The sequence below is a fragment of the Colletotrichum higginsianum genome, chromosome 8 (assembly GCF_001672515.1).
Source record: "Colletotrichum higginsianum IMI 349063 chromosome 8, whole genome shotgun sequence".
Taxonomy (NCBI): Eukaryota; Fungi; Ascomycota; class Sordariomycetes; order Glomerellales; family Glomerellaceae; genus Colletotrichum; species Colletotrichum higginsianum.
Window position 1 is genome coordinate 3,384,268 of NC_030960.1, and position 18,312 is coordinate 3,402,579.

General features: G+C 56.3%; 9 protein-coding genes across 9 annotated transcripts; 6 read left to right on the plus strand and 3 right to left on the minus strand.

Annotated features, from left to right (window-relative positions):
• Nucleotides 1-1,306: 1,306 nt before the first annotated feature.
• Nucleotides 1,307-2,742, minus strand: CH63R_11965 (Polysaccharide deacetylase; the record flags this gene model as incomplete). Its single annotated transcript, XM_018306939.1, has 4 exons — nucleotides 1,307-1,380; nucleotides 1,440-2,170; nucleotides 2,211-2,319; nucleotides 2,661-2,742. 4 exons carry the CDS (start codon nucleotides 2,740-2,742, stop codon nucleotides 1,307-1,309), a joined length of 996 nt encoding a protein of 331 aa, XP_018153780.1.
• A 683-nt stretch (nucleotides 2,743-3,425) lies between these two features.
• CH63R_11966 (Glutathione-dependent formaldehyde-activating enzyme) lies at nucleotides 3,426-3,869 on the plus strand (the record flags this gene model as incomplete). Its single annotated transcript, XM_018306940.1, has 1 exon — nucleotides 3,426-3,869. One exon carries the CDS (start codon nucleotides 3,426-3,428, stop codon nucleotides 3,867-3,869), a length of 444 nt encoding a protein of 147 aa, XP_018153781.1.
• A 318-nt stretch (nucleotides 3,870-4,187) lies between these two features.
• On the minus strand, nucleotides 4,188-5,312 carry CH63R_11967 (putative Short-chain dehydrogenase; the record flags this gene model as incomplete). The annotated part of the gene is made up of 3 exons (XM_018306941.1): nucleotides 4,188-4,292; nucleotides 4,365-4,993; nucleotides 5,075-5,312. 3 exons carry the CDS (start codon nucleotides 5,310-5,312, stop codon nucleotides 4,188-4,190), a joined length of 972 nt encoding a protein of 323 aa, XP_018153782.1.
• A 1,531-nt stretch (nucleotides 5,313-6,843) lies between these two features.
• CH63R_11968 (C6 finger domain-containing protein) lies at nucleotides 6,844-7,268 on the plus strand (the record flags this gene model as incomplete). The annotated part of the gene is made up of 2 exons (XM_018306942.1): nucleotides 6,844-7,111; nucleotides 7,156-7,268. 2 exons carry the CDS (start codon nucleotides 6,844-6,846, stop codon nucleotides 7,266-7,268), a joined length of 381 nt encoding a protein of 126 aa, XP_018153783.1.
• A 166-nt stretch (nucleotides 7,269-7,434) lies between these two features.
• CH63R_11969 (C6 finger domain-containing protein) lies at nucleotides 7,435-8,043 on the plus strand (the record flags this gene model as incomplete). Its single annotated transcript, XM_018306943.1, has 1 exon — nucleotides 7,435-8,043. One exon carries the CDS (start codon nucleotides 7,435-7,437, stop codon nucleotides 8,041-8,043), a length of 609 nt encoding a protein of 202 aa, XP_018153784.1.
• A 59-nt stretch (nucleotides 8,044-8,102) lies between these two features.
• Nucleotides 8,103-9,122, plus strand: CH63R_11970 (C6 finger domain-containing protein; the record flags this gene model as incomplete). The annotated part of the gene is made up of 2 exons (XM_018306944.1): nucleotides 8,103-8,182; nucleotides 8,321-9,122. 2 exons carry the CDS (start codon nucleotides 8,103-8,105, stop codon nucleotides 9,120-9,122), a joined length of 882 nt encoding a protein of 293 aa, XP_018153785.1.
• Nucleotides 9,123-9,212: 90 nt separating this feature from the next.
• Nucleotides 9,213-9,404, plus strand: CH63R_11971 (C6 finger domain-containing protein; the record flags this gene model as incomplete). The annotated part of the gene is made up of 1 exon (XM_018306945.1): nucleotides 9,213-9,404. The coding sequence occupies one exon, from the start codon at nucleotides 9,213-9,215 to the stop codon at nucleotides 9,402-9,404; it is 192 nt and encodes a 63-aa protein (XP_018153786.1).
• Nucleotides 9,405-11,864: 2,460 nt separating this feature from the next.
• Nucleotides 11,865-13,451, minus strand: CH63R_11972 (Endoglucanase C; the record flags this gene model as incomplete). Its single annotated transcript, XM_018306946.1, has 5 exons — nucleotides 11,865-12,151; nucleotides 12,243-12,359; nucleotides 12,445-12,949; nucleotides 13,030-13,317; nucleotides 13,377-13,451. The coding sequence occupies 5 exons, from the start codon at nucleotides 13,449-13,451 to the stop codon at nucleotides 11,865-11,867; spliced, it is 1,272 nt and encodes a 423-aa protein (XP_018153787.1).
• Nucleotides 13,452-14,763: 1,312 nt separating this feature from the next.
• Nucleotides 14,764-16,656, plus strand: CH63R_11973 (Lactose permease; the record flags this gene model as incomplete). Its single annotated transcript, XM_018306947.1, has 5 exons — nucleotides 14,764-15,347; nucleotides 15,444-15,709; nucleotides 15,770-15,841; nucleotides 15,899-15,946; nucleotides 16,022-16,656. The coding sequence occupies 5 exons, from the start codon at nucleotides 14,764-14,766 to the stop codon at nucleotides 16,654-16,656; spliced, it is 1,605 nt and encodes a 534-aa protein (XP_018153788.1).
• Nucleotides 16,657-18,312: the final 1,656 nt, after the last annotated feature.

The window sequence follows — 18,312 nt, forward strand, 5'->3', positions numbered from 1 at the left end:
GACTAACAAGATGGCTCGCGACGTGAGTATTGTGGGCTGTATCATCATTTTCACATGTCGGGAGTGTTCGTCTGAAGATCACACAAGATAGGCTTTCGGGTTCGTTGACATGGGTTGTAGGCCTCAACTTAAAGTGACTAAGGATGCTTTTGGACCCTGGAAGTGGCTTTTGGAATGATAGGGGAAAAAAAAGGTCTACTAGATATGGAAGCTTGATAGGCAATATTTGACTGGTTGGCTTTTGCAAAGCAGTAGCTCTCTCTCGATATCAGACTTTGTCGTGTAACAGTCTTTCTGGCCTCCTGCCGCTGAAACGATCTTCACGGGAGCTTTTGGGCGTTGATGTGTGGTGCTTTTCATTGACTTTCGGAAAAGAGTTGTTGGGAAGCCAGCCGGCGGTAAAAGCCTAAAGGTACTGGAGAGGGAGAAGCGAGTTGATTGGACTCAACTTTCCGTACGGTTATCAGAGCCAGGCTTTGCATGTGTTGGGATCATATTGCCGCTGGCAGTGCTGACGTTGCCGAATGTCCGGTGAAAGCCAACGTCAAAGATGGAAACCGTAGTCAAGATTCAAGATCATTCAAATTTCGATGGATGACGCGTCCCGGGATTCGGAATATGACGAGTTGCAAGCCGGAAAACTGGCTTTGAGTCCTACAAGGCGATCCAGATTCCGATTTGGCCAAGGCATAGTATAACCTCGCCTCCCACCTCCTCGGCCGCTTGTGAGGGGGCAGCTGACGCGATAATCTAGACCTCGAATCGACGTCCTTACTTGAATGCATCAAAAGGAACGGTGGGATATAGTTTCCTTATCTCGCCATTCGCAAACCTTTACTCAGGAATTCTCCGAGTCTTTTTATTTTAGTTTCTTTTGTGTAAATCATGATCTAGACCGACACTGGACCGACGGCGATGTAACTCGAACCCCCTCTCAAATCGCGATGTGGGAGCCATCGGGAGACGTCTAACTGGGAATTAAGGGATTCCATGCTGTCCGAAGATGATCCGTCATCCAAATCCTTCTCGTCTCAAGGCATTGGTGCCGATGGACTTGTTACACATGAATCGCCTGTCATACGACGTGAAGCAGCCAACTGAGGGTTTGGTTTGCTTCCCAGACTGAGGAGATATCACGATTTCAGAGGAGAAGATTATCATCTTTCTTGTGTAGAAAACAACATGAGCGTTCTCTTTATGTTCATGAAATCGCCGTACTTCTCAGCGCTACCCCAACCAACCCGGCTTCATAATATTTTCAGGGACTTTTACCCTCCCACTCCCACCCATGCTTGTCGTCTTGCACTCAGCAAGAATTCGCGCCGTTGCCGGTGAAGGTGCCGGGCTGGTAGGCTCCGCTGCCGTCGTCGAGGCACTCGGCTGACGCTCGTGTTAGCCATCGTATCTCTCATCATGGGGCAATCGCCGCCATCACTCACCAACGGTAACCAGCTTGAGGTTGTTCTGCTTGGCCCAGTTGATCAGCCAGGGCGTCAGAGTCTGCACCGTGCTGGCGTACGTCTCGTGCATCAGGGGGATGTGTCCGTTGCCGCCGGCGCCGGCCTGCTGGAACTTCTGCTGGCTCTGCGCCGCCGTCTGCCCGTTCCAGTCGCCCGAGTCGACGTCGTTGGTGATGACCTTGTAGCCCAGCGTCTTCATCGTCGGCAGGACGGAGCCGCCGGTGGCCAGGTAGGGCGGGCGCATGTAGGCGGGCTTCCTGCCGATGATGTTGACGGCCGCCTGCTCGAGCTTCTGCATCTCGGAGGTGAGCTGGGCCTGGCTGAGGCTGCCGAAGTTCTGGGGGTGCGTCCAGCTGTGGGAGGCGATCTGGTGGCCCGAGTCGAAGGCCTTCTTGACGGCGGCGCGCTGGTTGTAGATGCAGCCGTAGAGGGTGCCGGTCATGAAGAAGGTGGCCTTGGCGCCGCCGTTGTTGAGGATGTCGACGAGCTGCGAGGTGTACTGGTAGGGCCCGTCGTCGTAGGCGAGGGCGAAGACGCCGGGCTTGGCGCACTTCTGGATCACGACGCCGGCGCTCGGGGCGCGCTTGATGAGCTCCACGGGGGTCTCGATGGGGATGGCGGCGGCGCTGGCGACCAGCAGCAGGCTGGTGACGATGGTGTCGAGAAGCATTGTGGCTGAATCGGGAGGGAGAGGAGGGTTTGGGACAGAGCTTGGGACGAGGAGGTTCGTGATTGGGATGGGATGCAGACATCAAGAGACCAAGCAAGAGTAGGCTCGACCGGGCTTCCGCGTCTCTCTCTATATACATCAATCCTGGGTTGACAACTGCCATGGGTCGACGGACGACGGTGAGCCCACCTTGAACCACTCCAATCTCGCCGTCCCGTGGAATTCAACCGACGGGAAACCTCCTTTGTGGGGTTGTGGCCCGGTCGAACGGCCGATTGCGATCCATTCGAAAGCTCGTTTGACGGCAGATAGACATGCTTGTTACAGGGGTTGGAGACAATAGGGTCACATCCGGCAGTGAGCCGCCTGCATCATCGGGTCAGCTGCCGCCAAAGGTTCACATAGTCGAATTGTCTAAACACCAGTTAAGCAGGTCTCATTTAGGCTTTTTGCCTGGCTCAGGGTGGGGGGATGCTCAATCTGGAACGGAGCGTACGGTCAAAAGGGGGATTTCCTTACAGGGTACTTACTTGGGTCTGCAGGGGCATTTGTTCCCCTTTTCCAGGGTACTTTGGCGGAGGAACGGGGAATAAGAGAAAAAGCCAGGATCATCTGGGAACTGACTGTGGCACGTCACACATAGTAGACACTGCTACCTCCTTGAATGACGAGTAGATGCGGTTTTGGGGCGGCTAAATCAACGTGCCGGCAGCGTTAGTTGATCAAGGGAGATCTTCCGTAAACTGGGGAAGAGTAATTCTCAGACAAAAAACGAATTGGTGATGTTGCACTGCATCAACAGGCTAAATAGAGAAATGCTTGTCACGGATTTGCGGGGGGTGGGCATGCGTGCTGACTCATCTCATTCTCAGTGGGACAGGTCTCTTCTCGTTGTGAACGAGGGAATGAGTGAGATTATTGAGCTTCGGGTTCCGTACCACACTTTGGTGAGATTCATGTGCAAAAAGAAACCTCTTCTCTTTACTCATAAGTGTGTTTGAATTTGTGTTTTTGGCAAAGCCTCGGAGCAGGAACAATATCTCGATTGACCTGTGAAGACTGACTGACTGACTTACCTCATCATCTCATCAATGCGGTCTCAGTTGGCTGAGCGACGGCGCCCTTCGCTTGTCAAAACCGTTGGAAGACAGAAGCATCATCTCACGACTTTGGTTGCATTTCACACTGCTGCGCAACATTATCAAGCTCCATTCTTACCTTTCGTCTTCCAGCAACTCCAAGTCTCACAGCTCACTCACCCTGCAGCGTCACATTCAGAACCCCCCTTCACGAACATGGACGTTGAATGCCAATGCGGAGCCGTCGCCTTCAAGACGCCGACCCCGGAACCTCTCGATATCTACTGCTGCCACTGCTCCCAATGCCGCAAGCAGTCCGCCTCCGCCTTCGGCACGTCCGCCATCTTCCCCGCCGACGGCCTGGTCCCCCTCTCCGACGACCTCGGGTCGAAGCTCCAGTCGTGGACGCGGCCGACCAAGGGCGGCGGACACATGGACTGCTATTTCTGCCGCGTCTGCGGATGCCGCGTCTTCCACCGCGCGCACGACAAGCGCGGCACTCCGAGCCAGACTGTCAGCGTCAAGGGAGGGCTCATCGCGGGGCTGCAGATGGACCGGGGGAAACACATCTGGACGAGCAGCGCGGTCGTACGGATCCCCGAGGAGGCTGAGAGGTGGGCCGAGTCGCCGCCTGGCACTCCTACTGACAACGACCAGTGAGGAGGTTATTGTCTGTCAAGATGGTCACACGAAGAGTGGAGGGCGGAGTCTCAGCATGAACCCCCGACCCCCCCCCCCCTCTGATAACCATATTCGCTTGCGAACGAGGGCTCCGTGGTAGTCTGAACCTTTGGCAGAGACCGCTAGTTGAATCATTTACAGTTATAAACGTTCTATGTACTTTACAAGTATGACACGGGAGAAGAAGATAAAGTGTGCGCATTGCGGAGTCCTCGGGCCCGGTATGATACGTCTCCATTGGCAACACTGAATGAAGCCTTCTTCCAAGGCATCAACACGGGTCCGATCTGGCCTCTTTCAAGCGCGACGAGACTGGGAGCGCTGGCCGATGCTGCGCTTGCCGCTCATCAGCTTGACGCTCTCGTCGTAGTCCGACGTGCCGTTGGTGGGATCGGCGTCCTTCTACACCGTGTGTCAGTACTCTGGGTGTCACCCCCATCAACAACGGAAATAGGGAAGAGGGGATCAACTCACGGCGTTCTCGGCACCGCACTTGGAGCCGGCGTTGTACTTGCCGTCGGGGCCGTCGACGCCGGCGAACTCGCGCTTGCTGTTGGCCTTGAGCATGTTGGTGGCGGCCTCGGGCAGCCAGCCGTTGATGAAGTCGCCGTGGGTGCAGAAGGAGTTGCCGCAGGCGAGCTCCAAGGGCGGGGTGCCGTCCCAGCCGCCGGGCAGGATGCTGCGGAGGTCGTAGCGGATCGAGAAGCGCAGCTGCGGCATGCGCTTCATGCCCTCGGGGCAGCGGTTGGCGGGCTTGAAGCCGTCCCGCCAGTTCTGGGTGCCCGAGTAGGCCGACTCGAGCGTCTGCTCGTTGACGCAGTCGTGGAAGAGCAGCAGGGTCTGCAGGTGCGTCGAGCACGTCTTGGTCGGCCAGGCGGCGGCCTCCTTGCCCTCCTCGGTGGCGTCGCCCTCGCAGAACCACTCGATGCCGGCGAGCTCCTCGACGTCGGACTGCTTGGTGCCCTGGGCGTTACCGGCGATGGTCTTGTAGTCCTGCGGGATGGCGACCTCGGCGTTCTCGATGGAGACGTAGTAAGCGCTGAAGCGGCTGAAGGGCACGGGGTTCATGCCGGTGTCGTTCTTGACGTAGAGGGTAGGGACCCCTTTTCAGAGAGAAAGAGAGAGGGTGCGTGTCAGAGCGAGTGGAGCTGTTTCCTTTTGGCGGGAGAAGGTTTGCAACTCACAGTAGGATGAGTAGTCGTTGGGGTTCTCGGCGGTCGAGCAGCCGGCCTGGAGCTCCTTGGAGGAGTTGGTGTTGATAGTGACGGCATCGGAGCCGAAGAAGGTGTGCATGTGGCTCTTGTACTGGCCGGGGATGACGACGGGATCGATGTTCTTGCGCATGAAGGGCTTGGCCGAGGCAATGGTGTATGCGTTGGCGATGCCAGCACCGGCAAGCAGGAGGGAGGTGGCGGGATGCATGTCGAACGAAGGACGGACTATGGTGAGGAGAACGGGAGATGATAAAAAACGAATGACGCGACTGCTTTCAAGACCAGTCGATAAGAATGGAAGGGGAAGACTAGCTCAAACAAGAAGAGAATGACAGAAGAAGAAGAAGAAGAAGAAAAAGACTCGAACGAAAAGAAGAGGAGGCCGATGTCGTTCTTTAGTATCTTTAAATGCCAGTATCCCCTAGGAAACTTCCCCCCCTCCCACGATTCGATCTGCACGCTTGTTCGTCCCATCCCCGAGAGATGCCGCCGCCCAATGTTGTAGGACACCCCAGAAACAAATATGTGTACAAGGATAAACGCGCCGTCCTGTGGACTCGGGCAGACGAAACGCGACGACGACGACGAATGAAGTGTGCATTCGAGGTGCAGCAATGAGTTTCCAGACCCTCATGGGGCTGACAAAGGCGCCGCTCACCGCGGACTGTAATTTCGATTCGAAACGGCCTTGACAGGGGCGTCGGCATCGTTTAAGCCCCCTCGGCTCCCCAGGGCCCAGTCGCAGATGGAGCTGTGCTGTCTGGTGGGACGGCGCGTTCTTGTGTTGCATCAACGGACAAGGTGGTAGAGCGGGCTGTTGGTTATTCCCAGCTTCTTATCAGTCTTGTATTATGCTTGATGTAGATGGCATGCCGAATGACAACAATGATATGAGTGTCCACCAGCGCCGCTGCGTCTGGCCCTACCTAAGGGGGGATACTCTATTACTGACACCGACCCAGCTATTGTTGCTTAGGCGGCCAATGCTGTGTCCCTTTGACCGAACGGCGTCAACGGCTTTGACTCGACGGCCCAGGTGGAGGAGGAGTACAGAACACAATGATGGGAGACACCATGGGCTTCTTTACTGCCGCGTTCGTTCGGACTGGGGGTACTGGAGTAAACTAATGTAAAGAATCGTTGGCCAGTCAGCTGGATTCCATCCATGCCTTTACACTACAAGTACAGTACTCGCTGATCAGCCCTGAAAAGTCTGTGCCGCAAACCCCCTTTTTGCTTGGGACGACAGGGTAGATAGAGTCCCCCAGTCCCGGCGTCTCAGGGGGGGGGGACAACCCTGGCGTCGGTTACAGTGCGGAGTTGGGCCCAGGCCACAAGGATGGATCGTTGTTCTGCCCCTTGCTGCTTTTCCCACCGCCGTAACACACATGTCGATATGTGCCTGTGCCGGGTTATCAGGCGTAAGCCTGAGAGAGAGTTGCGTCACGAACCCGGAGTGTCCGCGACTGCGACGGCCAGGTCGTTCGGCCTTGATTACTGCCCAGACTGGGTCATGCTTTGGGCTCAAGGTGGGTGGTGCTTTGCAGCTGCAGTGTAGGCATAGCGGGGAGCGGCAGGGATACATCATCCACGTGGCGCCCCTGAAGCCCTTCCAATCCGGGTCCAGCCAGTGAGTGAGATCTCCCTACTACTCTCTTTCTTCATCACCGTATCGCAATTCTACCTACAAACAACTGACCACCCACCACCACCCACCCCTCCCCGATGGTCCGGGCATGATGGACGCCCCCGCGCCACCGCCGCCGCCGCCGCCGCCCTCCTCCTCTTCCTCTTCCTTCTCCGCTGCCCACTACTTTCCGGCACGGCGCCGGGTGTGGCAGGCCTGCACCAACTGCCGGGCCCGCAAGACACGCTGCGATGCCGCGAAGCCCAAGTGCAGCCTGTGCATGGCGCAGGATGTCGAGTGCATCTACCGCGACTCGAACCAGCCGCGCATCGAGCAGAACACGAGGATCCTGCTGGAGCGCATCCAGATGCTCGAGGACCGTCTCTTCTCCTCGCCACTCTTTACGGGACAGCAGACGCAGCAGCCCGCGAGCACACCCCCGCCGCCCCAAGCCGCGCGGCATCCAACAACGCCGGGATCGGCATCGGCATCGGCGTCGGCGTCGGCGTCGAGAACGCAGACTGGGGCAACGCATGATGTATTACATGATGCACATGATGGAAGAGGCCGTCCCGGACAAGAAGACGCTGGGGGAAACGCAATCCAATCGGATGGGAGCTCTCAAATCCCTATCCCCCTATCCCACACGGCGAATGCGAACCATGTGTTTGAGTGGCCCATCGTCAAGCAGTTGTTGTCTGAGATGGAATTCTCCTCGTCAACGCCACCGCCGCCGCCACCGCTGCCGCTGCCGCTGCCGCCGCTGCTGTCAGCGATACCGGGAGGGATGCGGTTCACAGAAGCCACAGACGTCTTTTTCCACGGGGCATCACACGGGGAACAGTTCAGGTTCCCTCCAGAGTCGTGGAGGCTCTTCCAGGACCGCAGTCTCCCCGTCTCCATCGACGCGGCTGACCGGTATCGAGAGGCGATCCACGAGTACTTCGCCGAGGTCAACATCTTCTTTCCGCTGCTCGCGCTGGAGGACATAGTGGCAACATTCGACGAGGTAGTCGCCTCGGAGCAGACGGCCGGGACGCATGTGTCGCCGCTTGTTGCGCCCTCGAGGTACTGCTTGCTGCTCCTCGTCCTGTGCCTGGGGTCGTTCGTCTGCACCGGCGCGAATCGCATCTCGCTTGACGAGACAGCGGGCCGGAGCGGAGGACAGCACCACCGGCCCTCGAGCTCGAGCATATTCGCAGACTTCCCCGGACTCGACGAGCTGCTGTGGCGCAAGTCGAGGTTGCTTCTCGGGTTCGTTTCGTCCGAGATCACCCTCGAGGCAGCACAATGCACGATGCTTGCAAGGTAGTCAAGTGTCTTGGTCTTGGTCTTCCGAGGGAAGTCGGCTAAGAGAAGACTAGTTTATACATGAACGCAAACGGCCGGGTGGCAGATTCCTTCCACTGGGCGCATGCTACCGCTGTTAAATGCGAGGCGCTCGCGAGAAGGTAAGCCGAAAAGGGAGCCCGATAGCTACGGTCCCGAATCTGGTCCCGAGGCACGAGCAATGTTGACACGAGGAGAGAGAGAGACAGAGGCGTCCTCTGCACAGATGACACCGAACGCTACTCGGACACCTTTCGCAGGCTGTTCTGGGTCTCGCTGATCTACGAGGGCGACTTCGTGTCGGAGATATCCATCACCTTGCCGTCCGGCATAGCGAGATACGAGGACGTTGTGCCATATCCGGCCCCGGAAACGCCCAAGCACCACAGAGACTACTACTACCACCACCACCACCACCACCACCACCACGCCGCCACGACGACGGTCCCGACGCCAGACGCCGACGCCGACGCCGCGAGCCCTGCCTCGACGTCCTTCTACCGGACCGAGGAGCTCGTCGCGTTCCAGATCAGCACCAACGCCGCCATCCGGCGGTTCCTGAACCGCGTCAACAGCGTCGTCTACGACAGCAGGGACCAGTTCCGCATGACCCGCGCCAGCTACGCCGACTGGCTGCTGCGCACCACCACGGACCTGTGGTCCTACCACGGCGCCCTCTACCGTAACCTGCCCGACTTCCTGCTGACGAGCCAGCCGAGGAGGAGGCCCCCCGGCCCTCCCGACCACGAGGGCGTCTCGAGCTCGTCGCCGGCGGCGGCGGCGGCGACGACGCCGGGCATCATTCGGGTCGAGGAGCTCGGCAACAACCCGTGGAACGTGCTGCGCCTCAAGGGCCGGTACTACGCCGGGCAGTACATCATCCACCGTCCCTTCATCGAGTACGTCATGCTCAACGTGGCGCACTTCGAGACCCATCCGTGCAAGGGGGCGGTCCTGGAGAGGTGCAGAATGTGTCTGGAGGGTTGCAAGGGGTTCATCAACGTTTTCGATATCGACCCGGCCAACAGTATGACGGGCCTGTTTGCAACCGGCATGGTGTAGGTTTCCTTTTTTCTTCTTTTTTCTTTCTCTTTTCTATTTCTCTTTCTTTTTCTTTTGCGCTGGGGACTGACAGTCGGCAGGACGTTCACAATGGTTGTCATCTTGCGCGTGGCGACCATGTGCGCCGTCTTCCGGGAGATTCTGCCTCCGGATATCGAACAGGCCATGTTCGTTGGCACGCGGAACCTGCGGCGGTTCAGCATCAGCGTGAGAGAGTTTGAGTGGCATCTGGGAGTCCTGGACAGGCTCGAAGCGGCCTGCAAGAACAGGATGGCGGCGTAGCCCGAGGGGGTCGCAAAACAAAACAAAACATTGTCCATGGATCATTTTCATCAGATCTCAAAGCCGCTCACGGCTCCAAGATTTTCTCAAAAGTGAAGAAGAGGATAGAGTGACACTGCCTGGAAAAGTTGACGATGACCTTGATTCACACAAGTCTACAAGAGTCCCCCCCCCCCGAGTAACAGTAACGCCGATGTATGCAGCACACAAAATGCCTCGTTCCCCGAAAGACCGGAAAAAGGAACCAAAAAAACAACAAAGCCCACGCTTTACGAAGCAACGGCGACAGGCGTCCCGTTGGCCTGTGCAAGCGTCTTCCTCTTCTTCTCGTCCGGCGCCAGCTCGAACACGCCGACGCCAGAGACCGTCTCCTTGGGCCCGGCGCCCCCCTCCCTCTCGGCCTCGGACGGTATCACCTTGCCCTCCAGCCGCTCGTCCCCGGGCCTCATGGGCGCGTACAGGCTCAGCAGCCCGTTCAGCCTCCCGCGCCGCACGCAGTTCTCGAACTTCCAGCTGGCGGCCAACTCGTCGAGCTCCGCAAGCGTCTTGCCGCGGAAGCAGTCGGCCCACTCGGGGATCATGTAAGTCAAAGCACCCACTTTTGGGCCACCCCCACATATGGGCCACCCAAAAATGCCTCATCACCAACCTCCTCCTTCATCCTCCTCCAACTTCAAACTATCACATCTTTTTCCAACCTTATGCAAATGGCCTCATCTTTTTAGGGCACCTTATTCTAGGCATTATGAGCCAGTATACAGAAAATGAAGTCAATCAAGCGCTTGAGGCCATTTCGAACGGTCAGAGTGTCAGGAAGGCTGCCCAGCAGTATGGTGTGCCAAGGTCTACCCTTCAGCATCGTCTTCAAGGCACCCAGGCAAGGGCAGCAGCATTTTCTGACCTGCAGAGGCTCACAGTGAGCCAGGAGGCCAAGTTGGCTGAATGGGTGCGAATCCAGCATGCCCTTGGGCTTCCTCCAACCCATCAACAAGTGAAGCATTTTGCAGAAAGAATCCTTCATGCCATAGGGGATACCCAACCTATAGGGAGAGGCTGGGTCCAGGCCTTTATAAGGAGGAATCCATCAGTCAAGGTCAAGAGAAGTTGCCCTATTGATTCAAGACGTGTTAATGGGGCATCTACTGAGGTCATCAGGGACTGGTTCAAGCATCTCGCCATACCAGAGATCATCAGCATCAAACCAGCCAACAGATATAACATGGATGAGACTGGTATCCTTGAGGGCCAGGGATCTAATGGGCTGGTGCTGGGGATGTCTGAGGCGAAGTCTATCCGCAAGAAACAGCCTGGATCAAGGGCATGGGTGTCTATTATTGAATGCATCTCTGCCCTAGGCCACAGACTTCATCCCCTTATTATATATAAGGGTAAGACAGTCCAGCAGCAGTGGTTTCCTCTAGATCTTAGCCCTTATGAAGGCTGGCAATTCACAGCAACTGAAAATGGCTGGACAACAGATGCTACTGCAGTTGAATGGCTGCAGAAGGTGTTTATCCCTCAGACTGTCCCTCAGGGCAAGGGGGATAAGGAGGAGGCTAGACTATTGATCCTGGATGGGCATGGGAGCCACACAACGACTGACTTTATGTGGTTGTGCTATATAAACAACATCCATCTATTGTTCTTACCGCCACACACCTCCCATGTCCTCCAGCCACTTGATCAAGCAGTCTTCAGCCCTCTTAAGGCAGCCTATAGGAAGGAGCTTGGATACCTTAGTCTATGGAATGACTCTACTATTGTAGGCAAGAGGAACTTCCTAGGCTGTTATTATAAGGCTGCCCTTGCAGGTATGACGATGCAGAACATCAGAAGTGGTTGGAAATGGACAGGGTTATGGCCTGTCTCTATGGCGAAGCCTCTGATGAGCTCCCTCCTACTCCCAACAACACCAAAGCCATCAGCATCGTCAGATCAGGTCAGCAAAGGGCAGTCTAGGGGCAAGGAAGCTGAAGGATGGGCATCTGCGTCGTCTGCAGTGGCATGGTCGACGCCAAGGAAGATGAAGGATCTGTCTGGCCAACTGAAGCTATTCACAGAGTTGGATAATGATGCGCATACCCAACGCCTCCTTTTCATGAAGGTGAAAAAAGGCTTCAGCGAGCAGGCCTATGAGCTGGCCACTGCCCAGCATAAGCTGGAGCTTCTGCAGGCCCAAGTTACCAACACTGCAGTAAGGAAAAGGAAGGCAGTTCAGATCAACCCAAACACTAAGTTCGCCAACATCAAAGACATCCAGAAGGCTCAGGTTGAGGCTGGCGATAAAGAGGATATCACAGATGAGTCCAGCGAGGCTGATTTACCTAGTGAGGCTGAAAGCTGTATTGTGGTGGCATCTAGGTGCAGTCAATAGTTAATTGAACATACTGGTGTCGATGGGAATACCCTCATTTTTGGGTGGCCCATATGTGGGGGTGGCCCAAAAGTGGGTGCTTTGACTTACTCGGCCATGGTGATGCCGCGGATCCCGCGGAACACGTGCATGTGCATGCGCCACTGCCAGGGGTACTTCTTGGAGTACTCGGCCGGCACGTTGTCCTCGAACCACTTGTGCAGCGGCCCGAAGAGGTTGGGCTGGAGGTGGGCGTCGTCGTAGGCCCAGCTGTCGACGGCGAGGTCGCGCTTCTTGCGGATCATGGGGCCGAGGAGCTTGAGCCAGGCCGAGTCCGGGGAGAGGTATGTCATGCCCATGACGTTGACGTCCTTGTAGGCCCAGATACTCCATGCTGGGAAGAGAGAGAGAGAGGATCTTTGTCAGTCTCTGTAGGTTCGGTTCGGTGGGGAAACGATTAGATGACATGGGTATTGTTAACGTACCGATGCCCTCGTCTGTGTAGATGGCCATTTGCTTGTCCAGCATCTTGTACCGCTCCTCGTTGTGCTCCTCCCAGTCGGGGTTATACTCTTCGCGCTCGTAGATGGGTCCGAACTCGCCTGTGTCGCAGCGACGTGTCAGACACCAGTAGATCAGACACCAGGAGGGGACGTTCATCGAGCAAACCCATGGGGGCCAGCTTACCGTTCCAGATCGGCACGTTGTGCTCCTTCATAAAGGCGACCTTGCGGTCGTACATCTGCCGGATGTAGGCATCCTGCTCCTTCAGGCCCTGGTATCTGCCGATGCGGTTGGGGAAGCCGAAGCCGCAGTAGTCGTGCACCGCGTAGACGGAGTTGTCAAACACCTTTGTGAAGCCCGAGAAGTCCATGCTGAAGGTGTTGCCCTCGAGCCAGAGGATGTGCTCCGGGTCCGCCTCGCGGATGGCGGGCACGATGCGGTCGTAGAAGGAGAGGAGGCGCGTCCACTCGACGTCGGCCGGCTCGTTGAGCGGGTTGTAGCCCGCGATCCACGGGTTGCCCGCGTAGCGCTTGGCGATCACCTGCCACAGGTTGATGACTCTGTCTTGGAAGTGCTTGTGGTCCCAGAAGGCGGCGTAGCCGGTCGGGTTGTCCGAGTGCCAGTCTTGGTTCTGGCCGCCGGGAGCCGAGTGAAGGTCGAGGATGGTGTAGATTCCGTACTTGGCGCACTGGAGAGAGGGGGGGGATGTCAGCTTCGTTATACACGCCACATGAGTAGGTGTCGTGGAGTAGAAAGATTGGAGCTCACAATCTCAATGGCACGGTCGAGATGCTTGAAACCCTCCTCCTTGATGACGAAGGGGTTCATGTCGTCCTCGAAGTGGTGGTAGTTGAACGACAGGCGGACGCAGTTGAAGCCGATGGAGGCGAGGAACTCGGCGTCCTTTTCGGTGAAGAAGTACTCGAGGAACCGGTCGAAGAAGAAGTCGCACTTCTCCTTGCCCAGAACCTTGAGCAGCGCGGCACGGATCTGGTGCTCACGGCCGGGGAACCCGTTCATGAAGTTCTCCATCAGCATCCAGCCGCCGAGGGCCGTCTGCGCGAAGAAACGGTCAGTGATTTATGGCATACAAACTCCATCAAAAGATGACCTACACCGCGCAGGAGAACGGAGTTTCCTTCGGCATCGACGATGCTGGAGCCCGACGTTCTAAGGATTCCGTTCGACATTGTGAAATCGATTGGCAACTGACTGTCACCTCTAGCAGTTCAGAAAAGAAAAGAACACCAGCTGGAGAACGCAGGAATCAACAAGCCATCGCTCGAGAAACCACCCAGGGTCCTTCGAGCTCCTAAATAGGAACCCGTCTCACGCGAGTGACATATTCCATCCCAAGCTACATCCAATCAGTCGCAACGCATCTTTTGCTTGGACTGCGGAGCTCTCGCGTGCGTCCCTCAACCCACATGACGTCCGGAACCACTTGCAAATCCGTCTCATCTGAGTTGGTTGATACGAGCGAGCAAGCAACTCACGCATACGCTCCCCTAGAGACCGAGAGCGCGTCCCAAAATCCCCTCCTCCCCTCGTGTTTAGCCATCGGGGCAGACTCGAACACTCCCCCGACCCCACGTTTATGGGTCTGAGTCGGGGAACTCGTTCAAATCACCCCCCCGGCATAAACGACGCTAGGGGGAAGGTTTTGGATGCCCCGAAGTGACTCCACGTTTTGATGAGTCGGGGGAGACATTTAGCTGCCCCGAGGGTCGGTGATTCGTCAGTCTTGACTGAAAAGGGGGGGCCGCCCATACAACAGAAAGGCGAAGATAGATCTTTTACATTTACACTAGTCGAGAAAGGATCTCTCGAGTCTTTTGCTCCACACCATCTTTGGCCGTACACGCTACACAACTTGGACTTGTGTCGATATCCCAACCGGCAACCCAAGAGAAACCACTCCGCAATCAGACGAGCCTGGCTTTACCCGCAACGTCCCATCGTTCGGTTTTTCCCCGTGGAGGTCTCATGATGCTCTTGATGTGGGGAGTGCCTCTGCATTTACCCCAGCCCCCGGATCTCCTCCGCATCCCATCGCCGGACCTCCTCTCACCACCCCTACCCTTGTCTTTGTCGTGATAGTTTCTCATCGGCAGACAGACGTCCCAGAGGTCTGGTTCTGGAGGTGACATAGTACTCGGTTTCCGCGCCAATGGCAACGTCGTCCGAGTCGACGTCCTTTTTCGCCTAGTGTAAATGCCGACTTCGCAGCAACTCCGTCATTCAGCTGCTTGACTGGCCCCCAAGTTGACGGAGAAGAACCCGGGTGTGGGAAAGGCCGCCGGTATACATCCTCCATCGCCCCAGCATTGCATTCGGCTCTTACACTACACGACATATAAAGACACGCAGAATCCCAGCCTTCTGGTTCCGGCTGTCAACTTGGAGGTCCATCTCCACCCTCGAGTCAACCCCCATCCCTCTCCTCCTCCTTAAGCAAAGTCTTTCGTCAACTCCACAAGTCCAATCCCAACAGTGACAACGATGGACTTCCTCCGTCGACGTCTCCCCGCCCCGAGGCAGGACCATCAGGCCCGTCTAGCCCGCAAGCAGGGCGGGACAGCAGCGGCCAACGAGGCCTACCAGCCGTCCCGCGTCGCGCAGCTGGCCCAGGAGGCTCCCATCTGGTACAAGTCCGCCGCCCGCCGCAAGCTCTACTTCCTCCTCTTCCCGGCCGCCGTCGTCTCCTACGCCACGAGCGGCTACGACGGCTCCATGATGAACTCCCTGCAGACCGTCTCCTACTTTGACGACTTCTTCGACAACCCCCGCGGCGCGGTGCTGGGCCTGATGAGCGCCATCATGGCCCTCGGCAGCATCTGCTCGACCCCGATCGCCCCCTGGGTGGCGGACAAGTTCGGGAGGCGGTGGGGCATCACCGTCGGCAGCTGCATCATGATCGTCGGCGCCATCCTGCAGTGCGAGAGCACGGCCTTCGCCATGTTCGTCGTGAGCAGGTTCGTCCTCGGGTTCGGGCTGTCGTTTGCCACCACGTCGGCGCCGAGTCTGGTCAGCGAGCTGTCACACCCCAAAGACCGTGTGACCATCACGGCCATCTGCAACACTTGGTGAGTTTTGTATCAAAGCCAGCCAGTCAACGCTCGTGGAGAGAAAGGAACAAAGGAGCTAATCATGTTGAGAAAACGCAGCTGGTACGTCGGTAGCATCGCCGCCGCATGGATCACGTACGGCACTCGAACGATCCCGAGCACCTGGTCCTGGCGAATCCCCTCTCTTCTCCAGATGGCCCCGAGCGTGGTGCAGCTGGCTGCCATCTGGTTCCTGCCCGAGTCTCCCCGCTGGCTCATCTCGAACGATCGCGGCGACGAGGCCCTGGAAGCCCTGAAGCAATACCACGGCGAGGGCGAGGAGACGGAGCTGGTAAGGCTGGAGTTTGAGGAGATCCGGGCGGCCATCGACAACGAGAAGAGTAAGAGCTTCTGAACGGGTATCTCTCTGGTGCGAGACGTTGTGTTGACTTGAAATTCAGGACTTGGAAGCACGACCTGGAAGTCCATGGTCAAGACGAAGGGCAACCGGTACCGCATGTTCCTCGTCATCTGTACGAATCAAACCCGTGCTCTTCTGGGGGTTTCCAACTTGCTAACCAAACTTTAAGGCATGGGATTTTTCTCACAGTGGTCTGGCAACGGTTTGATCGCGTACTGTAAGTCTTGTTAATAACTACAGTCTATTAGAAACTTGACATGAGACTAACAGCTGAAACCCCCCTCCCCCCTAGACCTGTCAAGGATCATGGACACCGTTGGCATCACGAACAAGAACACCCAGGCGCTGGTCAACGGCCTGCTCAACATCTGGAACTTCGGCCTCGCCCTCACGACGGCCTTCTTCGTCGAGCGGATCGGCCGCCGCCCGCTCTTCCGCGTCTCGACCTGCGGCATGCTCGTCGTCTTCATCGGCTGGACCATCGCCTCGGCCCGCTTCGCCGAGACGGGCGCCAGCTCGGCCGGCATCGCCGTCATGGCCCTCATCTTCCTCTACCAGGTCTTCTACTGCATCGCCTTCTCGCCCCTGCCCGTCGCCTACTCGGTCGAGGTGCTGCCCTACTCCATCCGCGCCAAGGGCATGGCCACGTACGTCTTCGCCACCAAGGCCGCCGTCTTCGTCAACCAGTACGTCAACCCGATCGGGATCCAGAACATAGGCTGGCGATTTTACATCGTCTACGTCGCCATTTTGGCCGTCGAGGCCTGCATCGCGTACGGGTGGTTCCTCGAGACCAAGGGCAAAGCGTTGGAGGAGATTGCCGTCATCTTTGACGGAGAGGAGGCCAATGTCAGGACTGCGGAGAACGGGAAGGGCGAGGGGCCTTATGATGTCGAGGAAACGGAGCATGCGACGTCCAAGGTTTGATTTGGCTGGTTCTTGTTCTTTCAATGAGGCAGGGTAATTTTCTGGAGCAACTCCTTTATTTCAATCAAAAACACTCGGCATTTTGCGTACAAATGTCCAGTTGAGTGCTAGGAATTTCAGCATTTGCAAAGGAACAGGCTCATGCTACATGGTGTAGAATGTGGAGTTTGCCTCCATGGAGCTGTTCAACTCGAGTCTAACGTGCTTTCGAAACTGACCACAATAAGAAGACACTTATCGTGCTCGAGCTATGGATTGAGAGCGAAATATCAGTCCAGGATTCAACATCTCATCATCGAGACTGCCTTAAACTCAACGGTCGGACTTGGAGTTGGTGGGAACATCCGGCCTGGTGCATAAGTCGACCAGTCATAATGTCGGTCATCACCACTTTTGACAAAATGGCCGAGGCGGCTAACCTAGTTGTCTCCTAGGGTAATTCGTCCGGATTCCATGGGTGAGTCATAAAAAACTACACAAAATCCTGCGGGATAAGAGTGTACGAGGAGGCAAACAGTCCCGGTGAGAGGGTAGCGAGACCGAGACTGTCCCGGCATGCAAAGCCGGGAAACCCGTCGTCGGCCAACCATTTCTCGCCGAACCCCCGGTTAGCCATTAGTTAAACTCGTGGGTATCTTGCGAATCAATAGATATGTAAAGAGTTATCCGTCGCATGGATGCTTTCAACACTGATGTCTTTGGGATTCCAGAAGAATAAGTGAGCCCCTTTTAGACACTATTGTCAGTTTCTAATACTCAGACATAAGTTATACGAATATCTCTACTATCTCAGCCTTTACTTGAGGCTGGCCGATTCTAGTGATTGTTCTGCAACCAACCATGTGCGACCAAGTGCTGAGCTGCTACGGAGACCAGCCACATCGTATTAAGTCAGACTACCCACTTTTCGGCACCCCCCCCATTTCGGCACCCCAAAAATGCCTCAAATGCCTCATCACCAGAACATACCCCTCAACTTTCAACATCAACAACATTTTCTATACTTATGCGAATAACCTCATTTTTTCCTCAGAGCTTCTTTTCGACCTTATGGGCCAGTATACCGAAGATGAAGTCAATCAGGCCCTTGACGCAATAACCAACGGCATGCCCATTAAGAGGGCTGGTCAGGTGTATGGCATCCCAAGATCAACACTTCAGTATCGGATTAAGGGCACTCAACCAAGGTCAATTGCCTTTTCTGACCTGCAGAGACTTTCTGTTAGTCAGGAGGCTAAACTGGCTGAATGGGTTCGCATTCAGCATGCCCTTGGTGTTGCCCCAACCCATCTGCAAGTGAGGCTATTCGCAGAAAGGATCCTCCATGCCATGGGGGATACAGAGCCTATAGGAAAAGGCTGGATCCAAGCCTTCTTGAAGAGGAATCCATCAGTCAAGGTCCAGAGAAGTCGCCCTATCGATTCTAGGCGTGTTAATGGGGCATCTACTGAGGTCATCAGGGACTGGTTCAAACTACTCGCCATACCAGAGATCACCAGCATCAAACCAGCTAATAGATACAACATGGATGAGACTGGTATCCTTGAGGGCCAGGGATCTAATGGGCTGGTGCTGGGCATGTCTGAGACGAAGTCTGTACGTAAGAAACAGCCTGGATCAAGGGCATGGGTATCCATCATCGAATGCATCTCTGCC